The sequence below is a fragment of the Heptranchias perlo genome, chromosome 30 (assembly GCF_035084215.1).
Source record: "Heptranchias perlo isolate sHepPer1 chromosome 30, sHepPer1.hap1, whole genome shotgun sequence".
Taxonomy (NCBI): domain Eukaryota; kingdom Metazoa; phylum Chordata; class Chondrichthyes; order Hexanchiformes; family Hexanchidae; genus Heptranchias; species Heptranchias perlo.
The window spans coordinates 31,138,292-31,164,748 of NC_090354.1; the positions used below are offsets into that span (position 1 = coordinate 31,138,292).

Sequence of the window (26,457 nt, forward strand, 5' to 3'; positions counted from 1 at the left end):
TGAGTGTGTTAGTGGCCATGTGAAGTAGTTGTGTGTGTGTTAATGGCAGTGTGAAGTTGGAGTGAGTGTGTTAATGACAGTGTGAGGTTGGAGTGAGTGTGTTAATGACAGTGTGAGGTTAGAGTGAGTGTGTTAATGGCAGTGTGAGGTTGGAGTGAGTGTGTTAATGACAGTGTGAGGTTGGAGTGAGTGTGTTAATGACAGTGTGAGGTTAGAGTGAGTGTGTTAATGGCAGTGTGAATATGGAGTGAGTGACACAGTTGACCACACCATCCTCCAACGCCTCTCCTCTGTTGTCCAGCTGGGCGGGACTGTCCTCGCCTGGTTCCATTCCTATCTGTCCAGTCGTAGCTAGAGAATCACCTGTAACGGCTTCTCTTCCCGCTCCCTCATCGTTACCTCTGGAGTCCCTCAAGGATCTATCCTTGGCCCCCTCCTATTTCTCATCTGCAAGCTGCCCCTCGGCGAGATCATCTGAAAACACAACGCCAGGTTCCAGGTGTATGCTGACAAAACCTAGCTCTACCTCACCACCACTTCTCTTGACCCCTCCACTGTCTCTAATTTGTCACTCGCTTGTCCGACATGCACTACTGGATGAACAGAAATTTCCTCCAATAAATGTTGGGAAGACCGTAACCATTGTCTTCGGCCCCCACCACATACTCCGTTCCCTGGCCACTAACTCCATCCTCTCCATGGCCACTGTCTGAGGCTGAACCAGACTATTCGCAACCTTGGTGTTGCGAAGTATAAGGGTGGAGTAAGTGTGTTAATGTCAGTGTGAGGGTGGAGTGAGTGTGTTACTGGCAGTGTGAGGGTGGAGTCAGTGTGTTAATGGCAGTGTGAGGGTGGAGTGAGTGTGTTAATGGCAGTGTGAGGGTGGAGTGAGTGTGTTAATGGCAGTGTGAGGGTGGAGTGAGTGTGTTAATGGCAGTGTGAGGGTGGAGTGAGTGTGTTAATGGCAGTGTGAGGGTGGAGTGAGTGTGTTACTGGCAGTGTGAGGGTGGAGTCAGTGTGTTAATGGCAGTGTGAGGGTGGAGTGAGTGTGTTACTGGCAGTGTGAGGGTGGAGTCAGTGTGTTAATGGCAGTGTGAGGGTGGAGTGAGTGTGTTAATGGCAGTGTGAGGGTGGAGTGAGTGTGTTAATGGCAGTGTGAGGGTGGAGTGAGTGTGTTAATGGCAGTGTGAGGGTGGAGTGAGTGTGTTAATGGCAGTGTGAATGTGGAGTGTGTTAATGGCAGTGTGAGGGTGGAGTCAGTGTGTTAATGGCAGTGTGAGGATGGAGTGAGTGTGTTAATGGCAGTGTGAATGTGGAGTGTGTTAATGGCAGTGTGAGAGTGGAGTCAGTGTGTTAATGGCAGTGTGAGGGTGGAGTGAGTGTGTTACTGGCAGTGTGAGGGTGGAGTCAGTGTGTTAATGGCAGTGTGAGGGTGGAGTAAGTGTGTTAATGGCAGTGTGAGGGTGGAGTGAGTGTGTTAATGGCAGTGTGAGGGTGGAGTGAGTGTGTTACTGGCAGTGTGAGGGTGGAGTCAGTGTGTTAATGGCAGTGTGAGGGTGGAGTGAGTGTGTTAATGGCAGTGTGAGGGTGGAGTGAGTGTGTTACTGGCAGTGTGAGGGTGGAGTCAGTGTGTTAATGGCAGTGTGAGGGTGGAGTAAGTGTGTTAATGGCAGTGTGAGGGTGGAGTGAGTGTGTTAATGGCAGTGTGAGGGTGGAGTGAGTGTGTTAATGGCAGTGTGAATGTGGAGTGTGTTAATGGCAGTGTGAGGGTGGAGTAAGTGTGTTAATGGCAGTGTGAGGGTGGAGTCAGTGTGTTAATGGCAGTGTGAGGGTGGAGTAAGTGTGTTAATGGCAGTGTGAGGGTGGAGTGAGTGTGTTAATGGCAGTGTGAGGGTGGAGTCAGTGTGTTAATGGCAGTGTGAGGGTGGAGTGAGTGTGTTAATGACAGTGTGAGGTTGGAGTGAGTGTGTTAATGGCAGTGTGAGGGTGGAGTGAGTGTGTTAATGGCAGTGTGAGGGTGGAGTGAGTGTGTTAATGGCAGTGTGAGGTTGGAGTGAGTGTGTTAATGACAGTGTGAGGTTGGAGTGAGTGTGTTAATGGCAGTGTGAGGGTGGAGTGAGTGTGTTAATGACAGTGTGAGGTTGGAGTGAGTGTGTTAATGGCAGTGTGAGGGTGGAGTGAGTGTGTTAATGACAGTGTGAGGGTGGAGTGAGTGTGTTGTGAGTGTGTTAATGGCAGTGTGAGGGTGGATTGAGTGTGTTAATGACAGTGTGAGGGTGGAGTGAGTGTGTTAATGGCAGTGTGAGGTTGGAGTGAGTGTGTTAATGACAGTGTGAGGTTGGAGTGAGTGTGTTAATGGCAGTGTGAGGGTGGAGTGAGTGTGTTAATGACAGTGTGAGGTTGGAGTGAGTGTGTTAATGGCAGTGTGAGGGTGGAGTGAGTGTGTTAATGGCAGTGTGAGGGTGGAGTGAGTGTGTTAATGGCAGTGTGAGGTTGGAGTGAGTGTGTTAATGACAGTGTGAGGTTGGAGTGAGTGTGTTAATGGCAGTGTGAGGGTGGAGTGAGTGTGTTAATGACAGTGTGAGGTTGGAGTGAGTGTGTTAATGGCAGTGTGAGGGTGGAGTGAGTGTGTTAATGGCAGTGTGAGGGTGGAGTGAGTGTGTTACTGGCAGTGTGAGGGTGGAGTGAGTGTGTTAACGACAGTGTGAGGGTGGAGTGAGTGTGTTACTGGCAGTGTGAGGGTGGAGTGTGTTAATGGTAGTGAGGGTGGAGTGAGTGTGTTACTGGCAGTGTGAGGGTGGAGTGAGTGTGTTAATGGCAGCGTGAGGGTGGAGTGAGTGTGTTAATGGCAGTGTGAGGGTGGAGTGAGTGTGTTACTGGCAGTGTGAGGGTGGAGTGTGTTAATGGTAGTGAGGGTGGAGTGAGTGTGTTACTGGCAGTGTGAGGGTGGAGTGAGTGTGTTAATGACAGTGTGAGGGTGGAGTGAGTGTGTTAATGACAGTGTGAGGGTGGAGTGAGTGTGTTAATGACAGTGTGAGGGTGGAGTGAGTGTGTTAATGACAGTGTGAGGGTGGAGTGAGTGTGTTAATGACAGTGTGAGGGTGGAGTGAGTGTGTTAATGACAGTGTGAGGGTGGAGAGAGTTTATATTATCACAGAGCCCAAATGAATGTTTCCTATCTCAGCCAGTCTTTGATTCTCTCGGCAGTCTGTGTGAGTCGGGGCTGTAATTTGTGTAACTCGCTGTTCCAGGCCTCTGGCTGTGTCTGATTCACTGGGTGGCTTTTTCTCATTCTCCTTGTCTGTCTTTTTGAGGTTCCAGTTTTGCTTTGGGTGATACACAGTGTAGAACAGATTTAGGCCGCCATTGGTGGCGGTGATCACTATTAAAGGGACAGTCCTCTCGGTCCGCGCACTCACCGGCATTGCTCCTTTCCCGGAAGGAGAGGTTTCTCCGACGTACCCGTCTGTGTCCGCAGTCGGAATCCTCACTTGGGGGTGAACGGAGAATTCGGTCTGTCTATTAAATGCAGTTTAAATAACACAAAAGAATCCTTGTCTTACACAAATAGAGTTACAGAAACCAGGCGTCCGTTAATACTAAATACTCATAGAAGAGATCATAAGAGATGCCCTCTATGATCACCGGGAAAGGGAAGGGCCTTTCGAAATACACAACAAAGCTTCTGAAAAAATAGGTCGTGCCTAACAAATTTGATAGAGTTTTTTGAGGAAGTCACCAGGGTGGTGGATGAGGGTAATCCGGTGGACTTTGTCTACCTGGACTTTCAGGAAGTCTTTGACTAGGTGCCTCACACTTGGTTACTTCACGCCTGAGGGGAGGGGGGGCGGAGAGGAATTTTCCAGAGTATTTTTTCCCCTATTGGCCCTGGGTTTGTTCTGTTTTTTGGTCTCTCCCAGGAGATTTTATGGCTGTGGGGGTGGGTGTGAGAGGTGCAGGTCTGGGGAGGGTCTGCGGGGGTGGGTGTGAGGGGGGGAGGTCTGGGGAGAGTCTATGGGGGTGAGTGTGAGGTGGGGGGGGTGGGGGAGGGAAGAAGTGTTTAGTCATGATGTCCCGGCCATCATAGTGTGGGGCAGGTTTGATGGACCTTTTCCTGCCCGTCAATTCCGTATGATCATATTCTCATCAGACACGATTGTCCTGCAGGTGAGGTGGGCTGGAGAGAGTACCCGCAGTGTGTCAGTATACACTGGTACACAGGCACACTCAGTGGCCCCGCATTTAAAAGGGGATCAGAATGGTTTGTGTGATTCTCTAAAGCAGGCGGCACCCCCTGAGAGTCCTGGGACATGGAGGCAGGTGGAAGGACTGGGAGCTTATGAGACATGGATCTCCAGAAGGGAGGCTCAGCAACGAGAGCTTCTGGGATATCGTCACCCCTGACCTATCCTGAACAACGCCAAGGGAGATCTGCTAGTCCAATATTAAGAATGTTGAAGGTTTTGGGGGAAAGGGGATTATAGATATAGAATAGCGTCGAGTCATACACAAAGTGGCCATTCGGCCCATCGTGCCTGTACCAGTGCCAGCTCTTCCACTGGATCTGTCTAATCCCATTCCCCTGCTCTTGCCCCATATCCTTTTAAACATTTGATTTTTAAATACTTATCCAATCCCCTATTAAACGCTCTCCCTTGTGGGAAAGCATTCCATATTCTAAACACCCTCTGTGTGAAAACACTTACTCCAACTCCCCCACTTTATTCGCTTAGTGAGAACCCTCGGTCTTTGCCCCCTTGTTACCGATTCACCAACCAGTGTAACACAATCTCTCACCGTTTACCCTCTGGAAACTTTTCACAATTTTGAAACTCTCTATTAGATCCCATTTAACCTTCTCTGTTCCAGTGTAAACGCCCCAATGTTTTGAGCCTTTCTCTGTGACTCCAACCCCTCATTCCTGTAAATGATCCCAGTATTAGCGGAACTCCACTGTTGGGGTCCACCTGAGAATATCCCTCCCCCCCCCCCCCTCCAACAGTGCCACTGAGGCTGGAGGTGACAGAAGTGTGGATAAAGGTTTTAGGGGCAGAGGAGCAGAGGTGAGTGATGTTGGGGAGGAGGAAGGAAGTGTCTTTGGTGATGGGTAAAGATGTGGGGTCTGAAGCTTGGCCCTGGGTCGAACAGGGGCACTGAGGTTTCACACAGTTTGATTCAGGCTGAGCAAAGAGCGGGAAGGGGCGATGGTGTTAGGGGTTTTTCCGGATCCAAAATATGGTCCAGAGACCTGCTCACTGCTCACGGGGGCTTAAAGGGTTAAATTATGAGGACAGGTTGCATAAGCTCGGCTTGTATTCTCTTGAGTTTAGGAGATTGAGGGGGTGATCTGATTGAGGTGTTTAAAATGATAACAGGGTTTGATAGGATAGATACAGAGAAACTACTTCCTCTGGTGGGGGAATCCAGAACGAGGGGACACAATCTTAAAATCAGAGCAAGGGCATTTAGGAGGGAAATCAGGAAGTATTTTTTCACATAAAGGGGAGTGGAAATCTGGAACTCTCTCCCCCAAAAGGGGGGCAATTGGAGCTTTCAAGACTGAGATCGATAGTTTTTTGTTAGTTAGGGATATCAAGGCTAAGGGGGATAAATGGAGTCGAGATACTGATCAGCCATGATCTAATTGAATGTCGGAGCAGGCCTGAGGGGCTGAATGGCCTCCTCCTGTTTCTTATCTTACTATGTAAGGTGAGTACTGAGGGAAGGATCAGGTGCCCAGGACACCTGGGCACACAAGAGACTTAATCCTTCAGGAGATGGTGTACTGACAGGGGGAGTCACCAAAATAAAGCTGCCATATTTCGGCGATTCAGCTCTTGGCAGTGCTGGGCACATAACGTGCACATTTTGAACAGACATATAAATGGAAAGGGGAGAGGAACACCAGAGAAACTGTGTTCTGTCTTCAAGCATTGGTCTGACAGAGAGAGCTCGATCTGTAGATTCAGAGCCCGTGATAGACAAGGATGGCGCTGCCTTGTGAGAGATTAAATCATCGGAGGGTGGATTAAGGGATTGGTACATTCTAAAACCTCATGATAAACTCTGTAGATGTTTACCCTCCGGGCTCTTTACAAAGTGTGAAATATAATCAAACCACCAAACAGAAACCCTGAGAGTTGCCCAGTTCAAGATGTGCTGTGTTGTGCAGAGTACAGCTTGTGCCATTTCATTAATTCACCACCAGGAGGAGGCCAATCCCGGACCAGTTCCCCACTCCCAGCACAGGCAATGTGAAGGACAGGCACAGAACAATCCCATACTCCATTTGTGTGTATTCCATATGGAAGTGACAGAGGTTCTGGACTATAACGTGATTCTCTTGCTACAGATTCAGCTTATTTTAGCTGCAGGGCACATTCCACAAGAAGATTTACCTTAGTTAGGAGGCAGAGTAAGTTGCGTGGATGGGAGCAGGAAGTTACAAAGGGACAGAGACAGATTAAGTGAATGGGTAAAACTATGGCAGATGGAGTTCAATGTGGGGAAGTGTGAGGCCAAATGCACTTTGGATCCGAGAAAGACAAATCGGAATATTTTCTAAATGGGGAAACTGTGGAGGAGCGGGGAGGTTTAGGGGTCCAAGTACACAAATAACTACAAGCAAGTAGATGGGTACAAGAAATAATCAAAAAGGCTAATGGAATGTTGGCCTGTATTTCAAGGGGGCTGGATTACAGAGGGGAGGCAGTTATGCTTCAGTTTATAAAGCTCTGGTCAGACCCCATCTGCAAACTGGGTTCAGTTCTGGGCACCGCACCTCAGGATGGATATACTGGCCTCGGAGAGGGTGCAGCACAGATTCACCAGAATGATACCAGGGCTTAGAGGGTTAAATTATGAGGACAGGTTGCATAAACTTGGCTTGTGTTCTCTTGAGTTTAGAAGATTGAGGGGTGATCTAATTGAGGTGTTTAAAATGATAAAAAGGATTTGATGGGGTAGATCTGGAGAAACTATTTCCTCTTGTGGGGGAATCCAGAACAAGGGGTCATAGCCATAGAATCATAGAAAGCTACGGCACAGGAGGAGGCCATTCGGCCCATCGTGTCCGTGCAGTCTGAAAAAGAGCTGTCGAGCTTAATCCCACTTTCCAGCACTTGGTCCGTAGCCCTGTAGGTTACAGCACTTGAGGTGCACATCCAGGTACTGTTTAAATGCGATGAGGGTTTCTGCCTCTACCACCCTTTCAGGCAGTGAGTTCCAGACCCCCACCACCCTCTGGGTGAAAAAATTTATCCTCAGCTCCTCTCTAATCCTTCTACCAATTACTTTAAATCTATGCCCCCTGGTCACTGACCCCTCTGCTAAAGGAACTAGGTCCTTCCTATCCACTCTATCTAGTCCTGTCATAATTTTATGTACTTCAATTAAATCTCCCCTCAGCCGCCTTTGTTCCAAAGAAAACAACCCCAGCCGATCCAATCTTTTGTCATAGCTAAAATTCTCCAACCTTGGCAACATCTTCGTAAATCTCCTCTGTACCCTCTCTAGTGCAATTACATCCTTCCTGTAATGTAATCCATACCAGAACTGTACGCAGTACTCAAGCTGTGGCCGAACTAGTGTTTTATACAGTTCAAGCATAACCTCCCTGCTCTTATATTCTATGCCTCAGCTAATAAAGGAAAGTATCCCGTATGCCTTTTTAACCACCTTACTGAGATGACGAGAAATTTCTTCACTCAGAGGGTGGTGAACCTGTGGAATTCTCCACCACTGAAGGCTGTGGAGGCCAAGTCACTGAATATATTTAAGAAGGAGCTAGATAGATTTCTAGATACAAAAGGCATCAAGGGGTATGGGGAGAGAGTGGGAATATGGTATTGAGATAGAGGATCAGCCGTGATCATATTGAATGGCAGAGCAGGCTCGAAGGGCCGAATGGCCAACTCCTGCTCCTATTTTCTATGTTTCTATCTTATCTACCTGTCCTGCTACCTTCAGGGATCTTTGGACAAGAACTCCAAGGTCCCTTTTTTCCTCTAAACCTCTCAGTATCCTCCCATTTATTGTGTACTCCCTTGCCTTGTTTGCCCTCCCCAAATGCATTACCTCACACTTCTCTGGATTGAATTCCGTTTGCCACTTTTCTTAAAATTAGAGCCGGGTCGTTCAGGAGTGAAATCAGGGAGCAGTTTTCTTGGGTCATTTGGATAAGGTACCAGAGAATATCAGGCAGAACCATGCCCTGGCACAAAGAGGGAGAGGGAACAAAATTGGCCAAAGGACAAAGGGAAAAGGATTAAATGCAAGACCCGTCACCCAAGGGATTTAGTTTCCCATCAGCCATTTTGCTGGGTTGTGTTGAGGGGGTTATTGGATGGTTGGTGGGAGGCTCCACGTAGCCAAGGCGATGAGGACTCGGAAGAATTGTCCTTGCATAATTGGCAGATGCTTCACTGCGGCTTTGGCAGAGGGCTTCCTCAGCCATTGACCGAAGAGATCTATACCTCTACACAAAGTGAAAGAGGAGCTGGGGAGCGATGTCTCACTCCAGGGAGGAGGATCATACGAGGGGGAAAGAGACCGTCAGCTGCCTGACCCACCAAGAATAGAGGCCCAACCCAACACCACCCCCCACCCCCAGAATGGTGACCCTAACCCCTGCGCACCTTCTCACACCCTTCCCCCTCCCCGATGGTCAACCTTTCAAAAAAGCAAAATGTACTGAGACACGAAGATCAAGGGCCGAGGCCCCAGTGTTGGGCACCAGCAATGTGCAGGAATGGGTGGGTGAAGATCGGGCGATCACTGACCTGTATCAACAAAATAGAGGGAGAGCCAAGGAAGGCTGCAATGGAGAGAGGGGGAGAGGGGTTGGAGGCCAAAGGAGAGGCAGGGATCAACCATCGGATAACAACATGGCAGACTCGGTGCACACTGGTACATGGACAGACTCAGTGCCAACTGGTACACGGACAGACTCGGTGTATACGGACAGACTGAGAGTACATGGTCAGACTGAGTGTACACTGGTATACATGGTGTACACTGGTACACAGACTGACTCGGTGTACGCTGGTATGCAGACCGACTTGTTGTACGCTGGTACACAGAACGACTTGTTGTATGCTGGTACACAGACAGACAGAGTGTACACTGGTACATGGACAGACTCAGTGTACTCTGCTGTATACCATGTATGTTAAGACAGCACTGATATCGATGTGGATTTGATTAAAGGAAAGAATGAAAAGGACTAAAACTCACATCTCTGAGATTGAAGGTGATCTCCAAATTGGTCCAGAAGTTATCGTAGAAATCCGGGTACATGTCCAGGACCTCCAGCAGGTCCTCCCGCACAATCCGGTGTAAGTCACAGTACGTTAGAGCTCTGACGTCTGCGTTTGATTTCCCGGGCCTGGCGTAAAGGCTGATCGGCTCTCCAAACGTGTCGTTCTTCCCTGGATTAAAAAAAACCCCGAAAGCATCAAATATCCACACTGGGTTACTGTGTATACGTGTCAGCCGTGGCTCAGTGATAGTGCTCTCACCTCTGAATCACAAGGTTGTGGGTTCAAATCCCACTTCAGAGGCTTGAGTACATAATCTAGGCTGACAATCCCAGTGCAGTACTGTGGGAGTGCTGCGTGGTCGGAGGTGCTGTCTTTAGATGAAATGTTAAACCGAGATGCTCTCACTCATGTTCAGGTAAAAGATCCCACAGGACTATTTTGAAGAGCAGGAGAGTTCTCCCTGGTGTCCTGGCCAATATTTATCCCTTAATCAACATCACTAAAACAGATGATCTCATTGCTGTTTGTGGGATCTTGCTGTACACAAAATTGGTTGCTCCGTTTCCTGCATTACAACAGTGACAACACTGCAGAAGCAAACCACAGCCTCTGACTCAGAGGCAGGAGTGCTACTAACTGAGCCAAGCTGATATTCCTTCATTACACATGTCATGTCCTAAAACACTCAAGTTGGTGTGGTAATGTAATGGCTGCTTTTACTTCCGACACTCTGGCACATTCCCTCTGGGTCTAACAAACAGGACAAGAGGAGACCCTGGAGTCTAATTGCTGCAGGATGCTTGCTGCCATCAGGGGGCCCTCTAGTGTTCAGTTTCCTACATGCAAGTACAATATTAATACACTGTCAATGTAGTAGTAGATGGACTGGCTGCCTGGGTCTCTGTCACTGATGACCAGGAGAGCAGCTCTTTGGCGGGGGTTAATATACGATCGCCCCACGTAAGGAAGGGCCTGACTCGCTCTGAGTCTGTGTGTGCCACGCCTTAAAGGGCTGAAGGGTCAGTAAAGCATCAGCGGGATTTCTGGAAAGGGAGTTGGCGTCAGGTGCAGGGGGGAGGGGGCAGAGATGGAAAAGTGGGGGGAAGGACCAGGCAGAGAAAACATTAACGGGCCTGAATTTCCTCGGACTTTCTGCCTCCGTGACTTCGCCGGAAGTCTACTGGCAGATGGACCGAGGAAATTCAGCGCCATTGTTTTTTTATCGGGGCCCCTCCCTCTAACGCCTGGTCGCTGCTCAGTCTCATTATGGGGAGGGCTCCTAATTTAAATATTTCCCAAGGCCCTAATGAGCTTTTGTGTACAACTACTCGTGCGCAGATCCCTAATGCTCTCTGCCCCGAGACCATCGGGTTTCTGCGTCCGATGATGCGCGGAGCCCGCCGTTACCGCACGCCCACCGGTCTCGTCTGCGTCTCCCGGCGATGGCGTACAGGCGCTCTCCTTGGGCAGAACCGGCCCCAATTCCAACGGGACAGACCGAGAGCAGGGCAGGTCCAGCCACTCACGCACCCAAGATGGCCACCACCACATCCTCGCGCAGGATCTCGATGGAGCCGCGAGATATGAAGTAGAGTGCGGTCAGGACGTCCCCGTAGTGGACCAGCGTGTCACCGGGCGGAGCATGCGTGGTCTTGAACTTCATCGCCAGTGCCCGCAGGCAACCCGGGCTCGCTCCCCTGAAGGCCTTGCAGTTCTGGAGGAGGCTTCTGTTCAAGTGGAGGCAAATGTCGGCCTGCAGGCATTCTGGGAAGCCTTTCAGCACCTGGCCAAAGAGAAACAGGACATGGTTATTTCCGGTGAAAGGGCAAAGCTTCCAGAACCTTCTCTGTTTGTGATTGAATTTCCTGCCCCCTTTCTGAGAGTATCTGCCTCTCTGGTTCCACTTACCCCGCCCCCTTCAATCTCCCCCCTTTCTGGTCTCAGTGGGCCCTGAGCATCATTGAGCTGCTACCCCCTGCCCCCCCCCTCCACTCCCTACCCCCCACTCATTACCCCCTGCCCCCCACTCCCTAACCTCTGCCTCCCTCTCCCAATCCCCTGCCCCCCCCCTCACTACCCCCTGCCCCCACTCATTACCCCCGCCCCTCTGTTCCCTACCCCCTTCCCCCTGCCCCCCCCCACTCACTACCCTCTGTCCCCCTTCTCGCTACCCCCACTCCCTAATCCCTGCCTCCCGCTCCCTACTCCCTACCCCCTGCCCCCCACTCACTACCCCCTGCCCCCCTATTCCCTACCTCCTGCCCCTCACTCACTATCCCCTGCCCCCTGCTCTCTACTCCCTACCCCCCCACCCACTACCCCTGTGCACACTCCCTGAACTCCTTACAGTAACCTGTGAACCTCTCCCCCTCTCCTGGAGGCACTCACTCTGGGCTGCAGTTCCACGAGTGTCTGCAGTCATCCAGGACCTTGCCCAGGCTCCCAATCTTCATGTGTGATCCCAGACAGATATGTAGGCTGTTCAACCATGGGATGCATCGTGGTCAAACTTGATCTTGTCCTCTCTCGATGTCCACAAACGTATGGGACAGTGATCAGTAGCAGGACCCTGGGCTGATATTTCGCTGCCTTGTCCAGGGGGACTGATGCTGATTGTGGAGACCCCACCACCACACCTGGGTTGAGAATGGTGAATTCCGTGGTGACTGAGGACGGAACCCGTGAGCTCTCAGTAATTGTCAACCCACTCGACAAGAAGCGGCTTGATTTACATCGAGGGAATCTCACCGGGCCCCTCACACCCCCTCCCCTCCCCTCCCCTCCCCGGTTTGTGTGGCTCAGTGCACACTCGGCACACATGGAACACACTCAGACACACTTGGCACACACTGCACACGCCCATAGAGCCATCCAGGGAGGGGACTGCCCCCCACTTTAAGGAACCTGCTTGTTTTGATTTGACGGAGACCGAGTATCCCCAGCTGCAGTGAGAGGGTTTCTCCCCCCAGTCTTCCACAATGAGGAGCTCATTCTGCTTGAAGCCACTCGGGTCTTGCCGATTGTCAGCGAGCGGCTCCTGCTGACAGCTTCAATCATCAGACATTAACTCAACGCTGCCTGAGACAGTTCGAGTTCCAGTTCACTCCACACCCACCCGAGTGCAATATAGTGTAGAATCTGTGCACAATAGTGAGCCTCAGTTATCTGGCAGCCTCAGCGATTCCTGCACCAGTGTCTGTTCCACGGGAAGCATTCATTTCGGGTCCCGGAAAGTTTCCTTATTCCGGAGGTGCTTTGGCCTCTGACCTGTGACCAAATGTAAATTTCAACTGGCCCTCGTCTCTCAGGAAAATGCCACTGGTTAAATCGTGAGTTTGCAGACCAGAACAAACCCCAAATCTGCACTGCTCTGCACCACTCACTTTAAACAGGCATCTGTTTCTGTTCTTCCCTTGATTATAAATCCATGCACGGCCGACCCTGAAAGCTCAGTCGGTAACTGGCCCGTACTGAACAGAAGGAGCCAGGTTCCATCCCCGGCCTGTGCTGAGTTAACCGTGGGGGGGCTACTATTGGCCTCAGTGCTTTTTGGTTAGGGAGGCACGCCCCCCAACTCCCCCACTTTTTCGAACTCGTTTCCCAGGCCCCAGGGGGTGAGAGCCCGTCTCCCAGGCCTCAGGGGGTGAGTGCCTATCTCCCAGGCCTCAGGGGGTGAGTGCCCATCTCCCAGGCCTCAGGGGGTGAGTGCCCGTCTCCCAGGCCCCAGGGGGTGAGAGCTTGTCTCCCAGGCTCCACGGGGTGAGAGCTTGTCTCCCAGGCCCCAGGGGGTGAGAGCTTGTCTCCCAGGCTCCACGGGGTGAGAGCTTGTCTCCCAGGCCCCAGGGGGTGAGAGCTTGTCTCCCAGGCCCCAGGGGGTGAGTGCTCATTTCCCTGGCCCCAGGGGGTGAGAGCTTGTCTCCCAGGCTCCACGGGGTGAGAGCTTGTCTCCCAGGCCCCAGCCTGTTCAGCCTTTCCTGATAAGGATATCCTTTCAGTTCTGGTATCCTTGTGAATCTTTTTTGCACCTTCTCCAATAATTCTATATCCTTTCTACAGTATGGAGACCAGAACTGTTCACAGTACTACAATTGTGGTCTAACAAGGTTCTATACAAGTTTAACATAACTTCTCTGCTTTTCAATTCTATCCCTCTAGAAATGACCCCAGTGCTTGATTTGCCTTTTTATGGCCTTATTAACCTGTGTCTCTACTTTTAATAATTTGTGTATCTGTACCCCCAGATCCCTTTGCTCCTCTACCCCATTTAGACTCTTATTATCCAAGCAGTATGTGGCCTCCTTATTCCTCCTGCCAAAATGCATCACTTCACACTTATCTATATGAAATTCATTTGCCAATTACATGCCCATTCTGCAAGTTTATGAATGTCGTCTTGCATTTTGACGCATTCCTCCTTTGTATTAACTACAACCCTAATTTGGTGCCCGCAAATTTTGAAATTGTACTTCCGATTCCTGAATCCAACAACAATATAAACAGTGGTCCCAGCACCGCTCCCTGTGGAACACCACTTCCCACCTTTTGCCAGTCTGTGTAGCTACTTTTAACCCTTACTCTCTGTTTTCTGTTTTGTAGCCAGCTTGCTATCCATTCTGCTACTTGTCCCCTGACTCCACATGCTCTGACCTTAGTCATGAGTCTACAATGTGGTAACTTTGTCAAATCCAAATATATTACATCTACTGCATTACCTTCATCTACTCTTTCTGTTATTTCTTCAAAGAATTTAATCAGGTTGGACAAGCATGACTTTCCCTTCTGAAATATGTGCTGACTATTCTTCATTATATTTTGTTCTCTGGATGTTTTTTTATTATACCTTTGAGTAAAGATTCCATTATCTTTCCTACTACTGACGTTAAGCTAACTGGTCTATTGTTCCCTCGACTTGTTCTATCTCCCTTTTTGAATATAGGAATAATATTAGCTGTCTGCCAGTCCTCTGGCGCTATTCCCTTTTCTAGCACATTATTATATATATGTAATAGTGCCTCTGCTATCTCCTCCCTAATTTCTTTTAATATCCTCCCTTAGTTTGATTAGTTTATCAATTATCTTCCCCCTTTCTATCTTAAATGTTATAATATCTTTTTTGACTTCTAGTGTCCTGCCCACCTTGTTACTCTCCCTGGTAAATACTGAGGCAAAGTATGTAATCAATATTTCTGTCATTACCTGTGAGTTTATCTTGTGCATCTCTTAATGGCCCTATCCCTATCCTTAATCTGATTTTTCTTTTGTTATTTATGTGTCTGTAGAATACTTTACTATTTCTTTATATATTCCTTGATAATTTAATTTCTAGTTCCTCTTTGCTTTCCTAATTATTTTTTTGGCTTCTTTCCTAACCTGTTTCATTCCCTTTTATCATCCTCTACCTTATTGTCTGTGTATTTAGATTATGCCTTTTTCTTTAGTTTCAATTTTACCCTAATTTCTTTATTCATCCGTGGTGTTTCATTATTGGCTAGTTTCTCTTGATTTTTAGAGAAATATATTTCTCCTGAACTCTATTGATCATCATTTTAAATATTTCCCACTGCTGTTCTATTTCTTTGTCTGTCAACATTTTTTTCCAGTTTATCTTCCCTAGTTCCACTGTCATTCCCTCAAAATTAGCTTTCTTCCAATCTATTACTTTGGTCTTTCTCTTATGTCTTCTTACGTTATCATCACTATTGCCTAGATGTTCCCCGATGTTTACTTCTCTTATCTGAGATGTACCTGTCCTGGGAGTGTTTGACAGGACAGTGTAGAGGGAGCTCTAACCTCTATCTAACCTCTGCTGTACCTGCCCTGGGAGTGTTCCATGGAACAGTGTAGAGTTTACTAGTTATTAAAATATCAGAAAATATCACGGGCAAGAAAGGGCTGTTTGACTGACAGTCATGAATCATCCAATCAGGTAATGAAGAGTCTCTTCGCTTTCCAATTGGCTGAGACTGTGGGGCACTGCGAAGATGGACATCTTGGGTAACCAATGGTGGGAATGTGGGGGCGGGGGCGGTTGGAGGTCATGTGATGACACCTCCAGTAATATGTCCGATCTAAGTTGTCAACCCTACACTCTAAGCCAGTCTTCCAAGCCTGAAGGAGTGCAATGATATTTTTCCCCGTGTCACTATGCCCTCTGTTGGGAACCATGTCTCTGGTCAACTCCTCCCTGGACGTCCGTCCCCTCTGTGCCCTTGCGCCCTGTGCATGGCTCTGGGTCTCTGGTCCACAGGCGGTTCAGTACTCACAGCATTCATGTCAATCCCATTGGTGTAGGACCAGGCGTGTTGGAAATACTCCTCCAGTCTCTGCCGCAGAGGGTTGGGAATCTGATGGAAGCGGATGAATTCTTTCACTCGGAGCATCTGCGTGTGGTAACGGGCGGTGCTGGAGTACAGTCGCTGGATGATCGCAGAGACGTTCCCAAAGATACTGGCGTACATCAGAGCTGAGGGGTAGGTCAAAGGTCAAAAATAAAACCAAGAAACTCACTGAATCTACTGTCCTTTACCTACCGAGGACAAATAGTGAGGTCATCACCACAGAATGGCTGCTAAACCTGGACTGGGGCAGGGGACGGATAAGATTGGAGCAAGATAGAGTGAAGCAAGGGGTGAGGTAGGATAATGGTAGGGTAGGAGGGGTGCAAGGGTTGCATTATGGTTGGGGCAGGATGGATAATGGCAGGGTAGGGATAGGGAAGGATGGGATGGGGCAGGGAGTGCGGTGGGGATGGGGAAGGACGGCAGTGAGTTCCCAACCCTGACTCCCACCCCAGCCCTGACTCCGCCCCCGACTCTGTCCCTGACTCCATCAACAAGTGTGAGGAGCTCATGGACTTCTTTGTCACTAAGATTGAGACTATCCGTTCAGCTATCTCTGATGCTTCCCTCCTCCCCTCATCCACCGAGTCAAACTTCCCCTAAGGTTCCCCCCCTGCCCTATCCCTGAACTTGCATCTTTCGCTAGTCTCTCTCCTATTTCCCCTCATGCTCTCTCCAAGCTCACCATGTCCAAGCGGCCCACCTCCTCATCCCTTGACACTTTTCCCACCAAACTACTGACCACCCAACTTCCGTCCTTGGCCCCCATGTTAGCTGATATTGTTAACGGTTCCTCTCCTCATGTACTGTCCTCTTCCAGTTCAAATCTGCCGTCATCACCCACCTCCTCAAAAAACTCACCCTTGACCTCTCTGTTTTCAGAAACTACTGACCCATCTCCAAAGTCCTTGAACATGTTGTCGTCTCCCAAATCTGTGCCAGTCTTTCCCGCAACTCCATGTTTGAATCCCTCCAATCAGAATTCCGCCCCTACCACAGCACTAAGACGGCCCTTATCAAAGTCACCAATGACATCCTATGTGACTGTGACGATGGTAAACTATCCCTCCTCATCCTTCTTGACCTGTCTGCTGCCTTTGACATGGTCGACCACACCATCCTCCTCCAAGGCCTCTCCTCTGTCGTCCAGCTAGGTGGGACTGTCCAGAGAGAATTTGATGGGACAATATAGAGGGAGCTTTACCCCGTATCTAATACATGCTGTACCTGCTCTGGGAGTGTTTGCCATCAACCCACTAGACCTTGCCATCTCACGTGGCCTCTCTACTCCCATCGAGTCAATCACAGATAAAACCAGCTCAGATCACTTCCTTGTATCTCCTCTCCACTCCCATCCCCTTCTCCCTCCCAACCCCACTTCCTTCTGTGTCTGCCCCTGGAAAAAACTCTCCTGCAAGTCACTTACAACAGCACTTTCAAATGCCCAACTGTCTAGTCATTGGCCCTCCATTTACCATGACATTTCTGCAGCCACCGATCTGCTCAATCACACCCTCACCTCCACCTTTGATGCCCTTGTCCCCATTAAAACCATTACTCTCTCTCACCCTGGCCGTTCCTCCTGGTACGGTCCTCACCTCTGCTCCCTTAACTCCAAGGGACGCAGGTTTAGCCAATCATCGCCAGATCTGGCTGGACCACATAAACCACTCAATAGTGGTCCTGCTCTCCTCTGCTAAAACTGCTCACTATTCCAGGATCATCCTGGAATGCAAAGATAATCCCCGGCTTCTCTTCTCCAATACCAACCTTCTTCTTAAACTCCTCTCCCCTGTCTCCTCACTCCCAAAAAGAAATGTGAGAAGCTCATGGTCTTCTTTGTCACTAAGATCGAAACCATCCGTTCAGTTGTCTCTGCCGCTTCCCTCCCTTCCCTTAGTCCACCAAGCCAAACTTCCCCTATCCCTGAACTCGCATCTTTTTCTAGTTTCTCTCCTATCTCTCCTCATGCCCTCTCCGAGCTCATTTTGTTCATGAGACCCACCTCCTGCTCCCTCGACCATATTTCCACCAAACTGCTGACCATCCAACTTCCCTTCCTGGCCCCCATGTAGCTGATATTGTTAACGGTTCCCTTTCCTCAGGTACTGTGCCCCTCCCCTTCAAATCTGCCATCATCACCCTCCTCCTCAAAAAACCCACCCATGACCCCTTTGTGCTGGCAAGCTACCGCCCCACCTCTAACCTCCCTTTCCTCTCCAAAGTCCTTCAACAAATCTGTGCCCATCTTTCCCACAAATCCATGTTTGAACCCCTCCAATCAGATTTCCGCCCCTACCACAGTACTGAAACGGCCCTTATCAAAGTCACCAATGTGACTGTGACCGTGATAAACTATCCCTCCTCATCCTTTTTGACCTGTCTGCAGCCTTGACATGGTTGACCAAACCACCCTCCTCCATCATCCAGCTGGGTGGGACTGTCCTGGGAGTGTTCGATGGGACAGTGTAGAGGGAGCTTTATTCTGTATCTAACTCGTGCTGTACCTGCCCTGGGAGTGTTTGATGGGACAGTGTAGAGGGAGCTTTACTCTGTATCTAACTCGTGCTGTACCTGCCCTGGGAGTGTTTGATGGGACAGTGTAGAGGGAGCTTTACTCTGTATCTAACTCGTGCTGTACCTGCCCTGGGAGTGTTTGATGGGACAGTGTAGAGGGAGCTTTACTCTGTATCTAACCCATGCTGTACCTGCCCTGGGAGTGTTTGATGGGACAGTGTAAAGGGAGCTTTACTCTGTATCTAACCCGTGCTGTACCTGCCCTGGGAGTGTTTGATGGGACAGTGTAGAGGGAGCTTTATTCTGTATCTAACCCGTGCTGTACCTGCCCTGGGAGTGTTTGATGGGACAGTGTAGAGGGTGACATCCTTCACCTCAAGCATCAAATGAAAAGCAGACACACTTACAGCCAATCAACATGACACAGATGGAAAAGATCTTCTCGGAATTGGTGTTGGGAGAAACATTCCCAAATCCCACACTGGTCAGGCTGCTGAAGGTGAAGTACAGAGCCGTCACATACTTGTCCTTAATGGAGGGTCCGGATGAGGCGTCACTGTCATTATATCGCTTCCCGATTTGGTCCCCCAGGTTGTCCAGCCAGCCTATCTTGTGATCCATGTAGGGTCTCTCCACATTGCCAATGGCGTACCAGATACATGCCAGCCAGTGGGCAATGAGTGCAAAGGTGCACATGAGCAGGATGAGAACTGCGGCCCCGTACTCCGAGTAACGGTCCAGTTTGCGGGCAACTCGGACCAGGCGCAGGAGACGAGCCGTCTTCAGGAGTCCGATCAGAGTCGTGGTCTGGAATAAAAGTTGTTGCATTATCAGTAGCTGGGCCAGAGCTGGAGAGGGAGTGACAGTATTAATAGCACATCCCAGTAATACACAGAATAACAGGTAGAGAGAGGAGTGACAGTATTAATAGCACATCCCAGTAATACACAGAATAACAGGTAGAGAGAGGAGTGACAGTATTAATAGCACATCCCAGTAACACACAGAATAACAGATAGAGAGAGGAGTGACAGTATTAATAGCACATCCCAGTAACACACAGAATAACAGATAGAGAGAGGAGTGACAGTATTAATAGCACATCCCAGTAATACACAGAATAACAGGTAGAGAGAGGAGTGACAGTATTAATAGCACATCCCAGTAACACACAGAATAACAGATAGAGAGAGGAGTGACAGTATTAATAGCACATCCCAGTAACACACAGAATAACATAGAGAGAGGAGTGACAGTATTAATAGCACATCCCAGTAACACACAGAATAACAGATAGAGAGAGGAGTGACAGTATTAATAGCACGTCCCAGTAACACACAGAATAACGGATAGAAAGGAGTGACAGTATTAATAGCATGTTCCAGTAACACACAGAATAACAGATCGAGAGAGGAGTGACAGTATTAATAGCACGTCCCAGTAACACACAGAATAACGGATAGAAAGGAGTGACAGTATTAATAGCATGTTCCAGTAACACACAGAATAACAGATAGAGAGAGGAGTGACAGTATTAATAGCACGTCCCAGTAACACACAGAATAATGGATAGAGAGAGGAGTGACAATATTAATAGCACATCCCAGTAACATGTAAAATAATGGATAGAGAGGAGTGACAGTATAAATAGCACGTCCCAGTAACACACAGAATAACGGGTAGAGAGAGGAGTGACAGTATTAATAGCACGTCCCAGTAACACACAGAATAACAGATAGAGAGAGGGAGAGGAAGTGACAGTATTAATAGCACATCCCAGTAACACATAGAATAACGGATAGAGAGAGGTGGAGGGAGAGGGAATGAGTTACAGACTGGAATCTAATTGAGTGATTCGGGTGGTTTATAAATAGAATAACATACACCCGGGAGTGAGTTACAGGCTGGAACCTAATCGAGGGGTTTGGGGGGGTTTATATATGGAATAATGGATACTCGGGAGTGAGTTACAAGCTGGAATCTAATCGAGGGGTTTGGTGGGCGGGGGGTGTTTATATATAGAATAACAGATAGTGGGTACGGAAATGTAATGGTTATATTACTGGACTAATAATCCAGGGAATTTGAATTCAGTTTAAAAATCTGGAAATAAAAAGCTGGTATCAGTAAAAGTGGCCTAAAGCTGTCAAATTGTTGTAAAAACCCAACTGATTCCCTAATGTCCTTTAGGACAGGAAAGTTGCTGTCATAAGGACATAAGAAATAGGAGCAGGAGTAGGCCATACGGCCCCTTGAGCCTGCTCCGCAACTCAATAAGATCATGGCTGATCTTCTACCTCAACTCCATTTTCCCACCCAATCCCCATATCCTTTGATTCCGTTAGTATCCAAAAATTAATCAGTCTCAATCTTGAACATACTCAACAACTCAGCATCCACAGCCCTCTGGGATGGAGAATTCCAAAGATTCACAACCCTCTGAGTAAAGAAATTCCTCCTCATCTCGGTCCTAAATGGCCGACAACTTATCTTGAAACTATGACCCCTAGTGCAGACTCTCCAGCCAGGGGAAACAGTCTCTCAGCATCTGCCCTGTGAAGCCTTCTAAGAATTTTATACGTTTCGATGAGATCACCTCTCATTCTTCTAAACCCTGGCGATTACAGGCCCATTCTACTCAACCTCTCCTCACAGGACAACCCTCTCATCCCAGGAATCAATCTAATGAACCTTCGTTGCACCCCCTCTTTATCCTTCCTTAGGTAATGAGACCAAAACTGTTCACAGAACTCCAGGTGTGGTCTCACCAGAGCCCTAGATAATTGCAGCAAGACCTCCTTACCCTTATACTCCAACCCCCTTGCAATAAAGGCTAACACACTGTTTGCCTTCGTAATTTTTTGCTGTACCTGCATATTAACTTTCTGTGACTCGTGTACAAGGACACCCAAATCCCTCTGAATATCAACCTTTCTTAGTTTCTCACCTTTTAAAAATTATTCTGCTTTTCTATTCTTCCTACCAAAGAGGATAATTTCACATTTCCTCACATTACACTCCATCTGCCACCTTCTCACCCATTCACTTAACCTGTTTATATCCTTTTGCAGCCTATTCGCGTCTTCCTCACACCTTACTTTCCCACCTAGCTTTGTATTGTCAGCAAACTTGGATGCATTACGTTCAGTCCCCTCATCTAAGTCATTGATACATACTGTAAATAGCTGAGGCCCAAGCACTGATCCTTGCGGCCCGTTAGTTACAGCCTGCCAACCAGAAAATAACCCGTTTGTTCCCCCTGTCTGTTTTCTGTCTGTTAACCGATCCTCTATCCATGCTACTATATTACCCCCTATCTCATGAGCCCTAATCTTGTGTAACAACCTCTTGTATTGCACCTTATCGAATGCCTTTTGAAAATCCAAACATACGACATCCACTGGTTCACCTTATCTACTTACACCCTCAAAAAACTCCAATAGATTTGTCAAACACGATTTCCCTTTCATAAAACTGTGTTGACTCTGCCTAACCATATTATGATTTTCTAAGTGCCCTGTTACCATGTCCTTAATAATAGATTCTAGCATTTTCCCAACTACCATTACCCAGTCTGGGCCTATCTCCTCCCCATTACCAAGACCGCTTACTTCCACCTCCGCAACATTACCTGTCTCCGCCCCTGCCTCAGCTCATCTGCTGCTGAAACCCTCAGCCATGCCTTTGCTACCTCCAGACTTCACTAATCCGCTCTCCGAGATCTCTGCGTCCCTCAAGTTCTGGCATCTTGTGCATCACCAATTTCCTTTGGCCTTCGGCTGCCTAGACCCTAAGCTCTGGAATTCCCGCCCTCTCCGCCTCTCGACCTCTCTCTCCTCCTTTGATGGCGCTAATTAAAACCTACCTCTTTGACCAAGCTTTTGGTCACCTGTCCTAATATCTCTTTATGTGGCCTGGTGACAAATTTGTTTGATAACATTCCTGTGAATCACCTTGGGATGTTCAAGAAATGCCACCACCTCCTTGTCTGGACACCTAGGGATGGGCAATAAATGCTGAGTTTGCCAGTGACGGCCACATCACAGGAATGAATTAGAAAAGGTATTGGGAGTACATTGCAGGCTGGAATCCAATTTAGGGCTCAGGTGACAAAAGAGGAGGGAGTGGAAGGCGGTGAGGGGCAGAGTGGATAGTAGTGAGGGGGAGAGGGGACGGTAATGAGAGGGAGAGGGGATGGCAGTGAGGGGGAGAGAGGATGGCAGTGAGGGAGAGAGAGGATAACAGTGAGGGGGAGAGAGGATGGCAGTGAGGGGGAGAGGGGATGATAGTGAGGGAGAGAGAGGATGATAGTGAGGGGGAGAGTGGATGATAGTGAGGGGGAGAGTGAATGACAGTGAGGGGGAGAGTGGATGGTAGTGAGGGGGAGAGAGGATGAAAGGTAGTGGGTAAAATGGATGGCAATGAATGCAAGAGGGATGAGTCAAAAGCTGGGAACAGCACTTTGGGATAAGGGAGATAGGAGAGTGCCAGCATTAACTGGGGGATGGAGGCAAAGAATCTTATCATGAACTTTGGGGTGAAAAGAGTACCAGCTTGAATAGGGGGTGAGGGAGAAGACCCCCAGCTAAACTAGACTGGAGATTTGGAGGGGGTTCAGTGTCTGTGTGAACAGGGCAGGGGGTTGGATGTTGGAGAATTGTTGTTGAAGTAACTTTTGGGTAAGTAAATGGTCTGTTGAAAGTGTCACTTTATTTTTCATTTTTAAAATTTTAAATAGAAAAGTGCTTAAAATGAGCATGAACGTTAAGGGGAGTTTGCCCCTGTAATCTCTAGGAATGGATCACTGATTTTGTTCCTTCAACATTTGAATTTCCCCATTCAGCCTTTTTTTTTCTCCAATAGAAATGATGGAATATTGTGCACTCTGTCTCCGTAAGGTACACATCTGTGTAGTTACTTGATTTCCTATAATGAGTTGTCATCTTTTTTGAAGATGTTGGGTTTTTTGGTGACAGGTTTGTGAAGAGTGATTTTCGAAGAGGTATTAGACTGGGTGAGTTGGATGTTGGGCTGGGTGAGTCGGATGTTGGGCTGGGTGAGTCGGATGTTGGACCGGGTGAGTCGGATGTTGGGCTGGGTGAGTCGGATGTTGGACCGGGTGAGTCGGATGTTGGACCGGGTGAGTCGGATGTTGGACTGGGCGAGTTGGACGTTGGACTGGGCGAGTTGGACGTTGGACTGGGCGAGTTGGACGTTGGACTGGGCGAGTTGGACGTTGGACTGGGCGAGTTGGACGTTGGACTCCGTGAGTTGGACGTTGGACTGGGTGAATTGGATGTTGGACTGGGCGAGTTGGACGTTGGACTGGGTGGAACAAAAGCAAAATACTGTGGATGCTGGAAATCTGAAATATAAACAGAAAATGCTGGAAATACTCATCAAGTTAGGCAGCATCTGTGAAGAAAGAAAGAGTTAGCGTTAAAGATCGATGACTCTTCCTCAGAAGTGGAAAAAGTTGAAGATTAAACAGTTTTCAAGCAAATACAGAGCCAGGGAAAGTGGGGCAGGATGGGGAGGGGTGGAAAGAACAAAAGGGACGATCTCTGATATGGTGGAGATCACCCAGTCTGCATTTGGTCGCCCCAATGTAGAGGAGACCGCATTGTGAGCAGCGGATACGGTATACTAAATTGAAAGAAGTACAAGTAAATCGCTGTTTCACCTGGAGGGAGGGTTTGGGCCCTGGATGGTGAGAAGGGAGAAGGTGAAAGGGTAGGTGTTGCATCTCCTGCGCTCACACAGGAAAGTGCCAAGGGGAGGAGAGCAGGTATTGGGGATGATGGAAGAGTGGACCAGGGCTCACGAAGGGAGCGGTCCCTTTGGAATGCTGAAAGGGGAGGGGAGGGGAGGGGAAGATGTGTTTGGTGGTGGGATTGTGCTGGAGGTGGCGGAAATAGCAGAGGATGATACGTTGAATGTGGAGGCTGTTAGGGTGGAAAGCGAGGACAAGGGGGACCCTAACGTGATTCTGGGACAGAGGGGAAGGGGTGAGGGCAGAAGTGTTGGAAATGGGACGGACACGGTCGAGGGCTCTGTCAACTACAGTGGACGTTGGATTGGATGAGTTGGATGTTGGACTGGGCGAGTTGGACGTTGGACTGGGCGAGTTGGACGTTGGACTGGGCGAGTTGGACATTGGACTGGGCGAGTTGGATGTTGGACTGGGCGAGTTGGACGTTGGACTGGGTGGAACAAAAGCAAAATACTGTGGATGCTGGAAATCTGAAATATAAACAGAAAATGCTGGAAATACTCATCAAGTTAGGCAGCATCTGTGAAGAAAGAAAGAGTTAGCGTTAAAGATCGATGACTCTTCCTCAGAAGTGGAAAAAGTTGAAGATTAAACAGTTTTCAAGCAAATACAGAGCCAGGGAAAGTGGGGCAGGATGGGGAGGGGTGGAAAGAACAAAAGGGACGATCTCTGATATGGTGGAGATCACCCAGTCTGCATTTGGTCGCCCCAATGTAGAGGAGACCGCATTGTGAGCAGCGGATACGGTATACTAAATTGAAAGAAGTACAAGTAAATCGCTGTTTCACCTGGAGGGAGGGTTTGGGCCCTGGATGGTGAGAAGGGAGAAGGTGAAAGGGTAGGTGTTGCATCTCCTGCGCTCACACAGGAAAGTGCCAAGGGGAGGAGAGCAGGTATTGGGGATGATGGAAGAGTGGACCAGGGCTCACGAAGGGAGCGGTCCCTTTGGAATGCTGAAAGGGGAGGGGAGGGGAGGGGAAGATGTGTTTGGTGGTGGGATTGTGCTGGAGGTGGCGGAAATAGCAGAGGATGATACGTTGAATGTGGAGGCTGTTAGGGTGGAAAGCGAGGACAAGGGGGACCCTAACGTGATTCTGGGACAGAGGGGAAGGGGTGAGGGCAGAAGTGTTGGAAATGGGACGGACACGGTCGAGGGCTCTGTCAACTACAGTGGACGTTGGATTGGATGAGTTGGATGTTGGACTGGGCGAGTTGGACGTTGGACTGGGCGAGTTGGATGTTGGACTGGGCGAGTTGGACGTTGGACTGGGCGAGTTGGACGTTGGACTGGGCGAGTTGGACGTTGGACTGGGCGAGTTGGACGTTGGACTGGGCGAGTTGGATGTTGGACTGGGCGAGTTGGACGTTGGACTGGGCGAGTTGGACGTTGGACTGGGCGAGTTGGACGTTGGACTGGGCGAGTTGGACGTTGGACTGGGCGAGTTGGACGTTGGACTGGGCGAGTTGGATGTTGGACTGGGCGAGTTGGACATTGGACTGGGCGAGTGGACGTTGGACTGGGCGAGTTGGACGTTGGACTGGGCGAGTTGGACGTTGGACTGGGCGAGTTGGACGTTGGACTGGGCGAGTGGACGTTGGACTGGGCGAGTTGGACGTTGGACTGGGCGAGTTGGACGTTGGACTGGGCGAGTTGGATGTTGGACTGGGCGAGTTGGACGTTGGACTGGGCGAGTTGGACGTTGGACTGGGCGAGTTGGACGTTGGACTGGGCGAGTTGGACGTTGGACTGGGCGAGTTGGACGTTGGACTGGGCGAGTTGGACGTTGGACTGGGCGAGTTGGACGTTGGACTGGGCGAGTGGACGTTGGACTGGGCGAGTTGGACGTTGGACTGGGCGAGTTGGACGTTGGACTGGGCGAGTTGGACGTTGGACTGGGCGAGTTGGACGTTGGACTGGGCGAGTTGGATGTTGGACTGGGCGAGTTGGACGTTGGACTGGGCGAGTTGGACGTTGGACTGGGCGAGTGGACGTTGGACTGGGCGAGTTGGATGTTGGACTGGGCGAGTTGGATGTTGGACTGGGCGAGTTGGATGTTGGACTGGGTGAGTTGGATGTTGGACTGGGCGAGTTGGATGTTGGACTGGGCGAGTTGGATGTTGGACTGGGCGAGTTGGATGTTGGACTGGGCGAGTTGGATGTTGGACTGGGCGAGTTGGACGTTGGACTGGGCGAGTTGGACGTTGGACTTCGTGAGTTGAATCTTGGAACGAGAGGCAAAGAGACAGATAGATGAAAAAAGAAATCCAAAAAGAGACAGAGGAAGAGAAAAAGAGAGACTAAGAGACAGACAGAGTGTGTGAAAGGGAGAGAAAGAAACAGATACTGAAAAACAGAAAAGGGCGACAGGTAGAAAGAGGGAGATCCTGAGAAACACGTATGGTGATAGTGAGTGAGAAGAAGAGACAGAGAGAGACATAGCGAGAGAAAAGAGACAGACAGTTAGAGAGAGACTGAGAGACAGACGTGCCCACAAACTAAAAGAGAAAGGGAATAAAACAGCTGCAGAAATATGATGTAGAATATTCGAGTGGAAACAACTGTGGAAAG

General features: G+C 49.2%; 1 protein-coding gene across 1 annotated transcript in view; it reads right to left on the bottom strand.

The window, feature by feature from the left end:
- Positions 1 to 26,457, bottom strand: part of LOC137300033 (potassium voltage-gated channel subfamily H member 6-like) — a 185,093-nt gene that overhangs the window by 22,947 nt on the left and 135,689 nt on the right. Inside the window, exons 7-11 of the mRNA XM_067969125.1 lie at positions 18,523 to 18,922; positions 15,524 to 15,723; positions 10,791 to 11,043; positions 9,235 to 9,428; positions 3,420 to 3,519 (exon numbers count right to left, since the gene is read on the bottom strand). Coding sequence (XP_067825226.1) covers positions 3,420 to 3,519; positions 9,235 to 9,428; positions 10,791 to 11,043; positions 15,524 to 15,723; positions 18,523 to 18,922 — 1,147 coding nt within the window. The remainder of the gene's footprint in view (positions 1 to 3,419; positions 3,520 to 9,234; positions 9,429 to 10,790; positions 11,044 to 15,523; positions 15,724 to 18,522; positions 18,923 to 26,457) is intronic.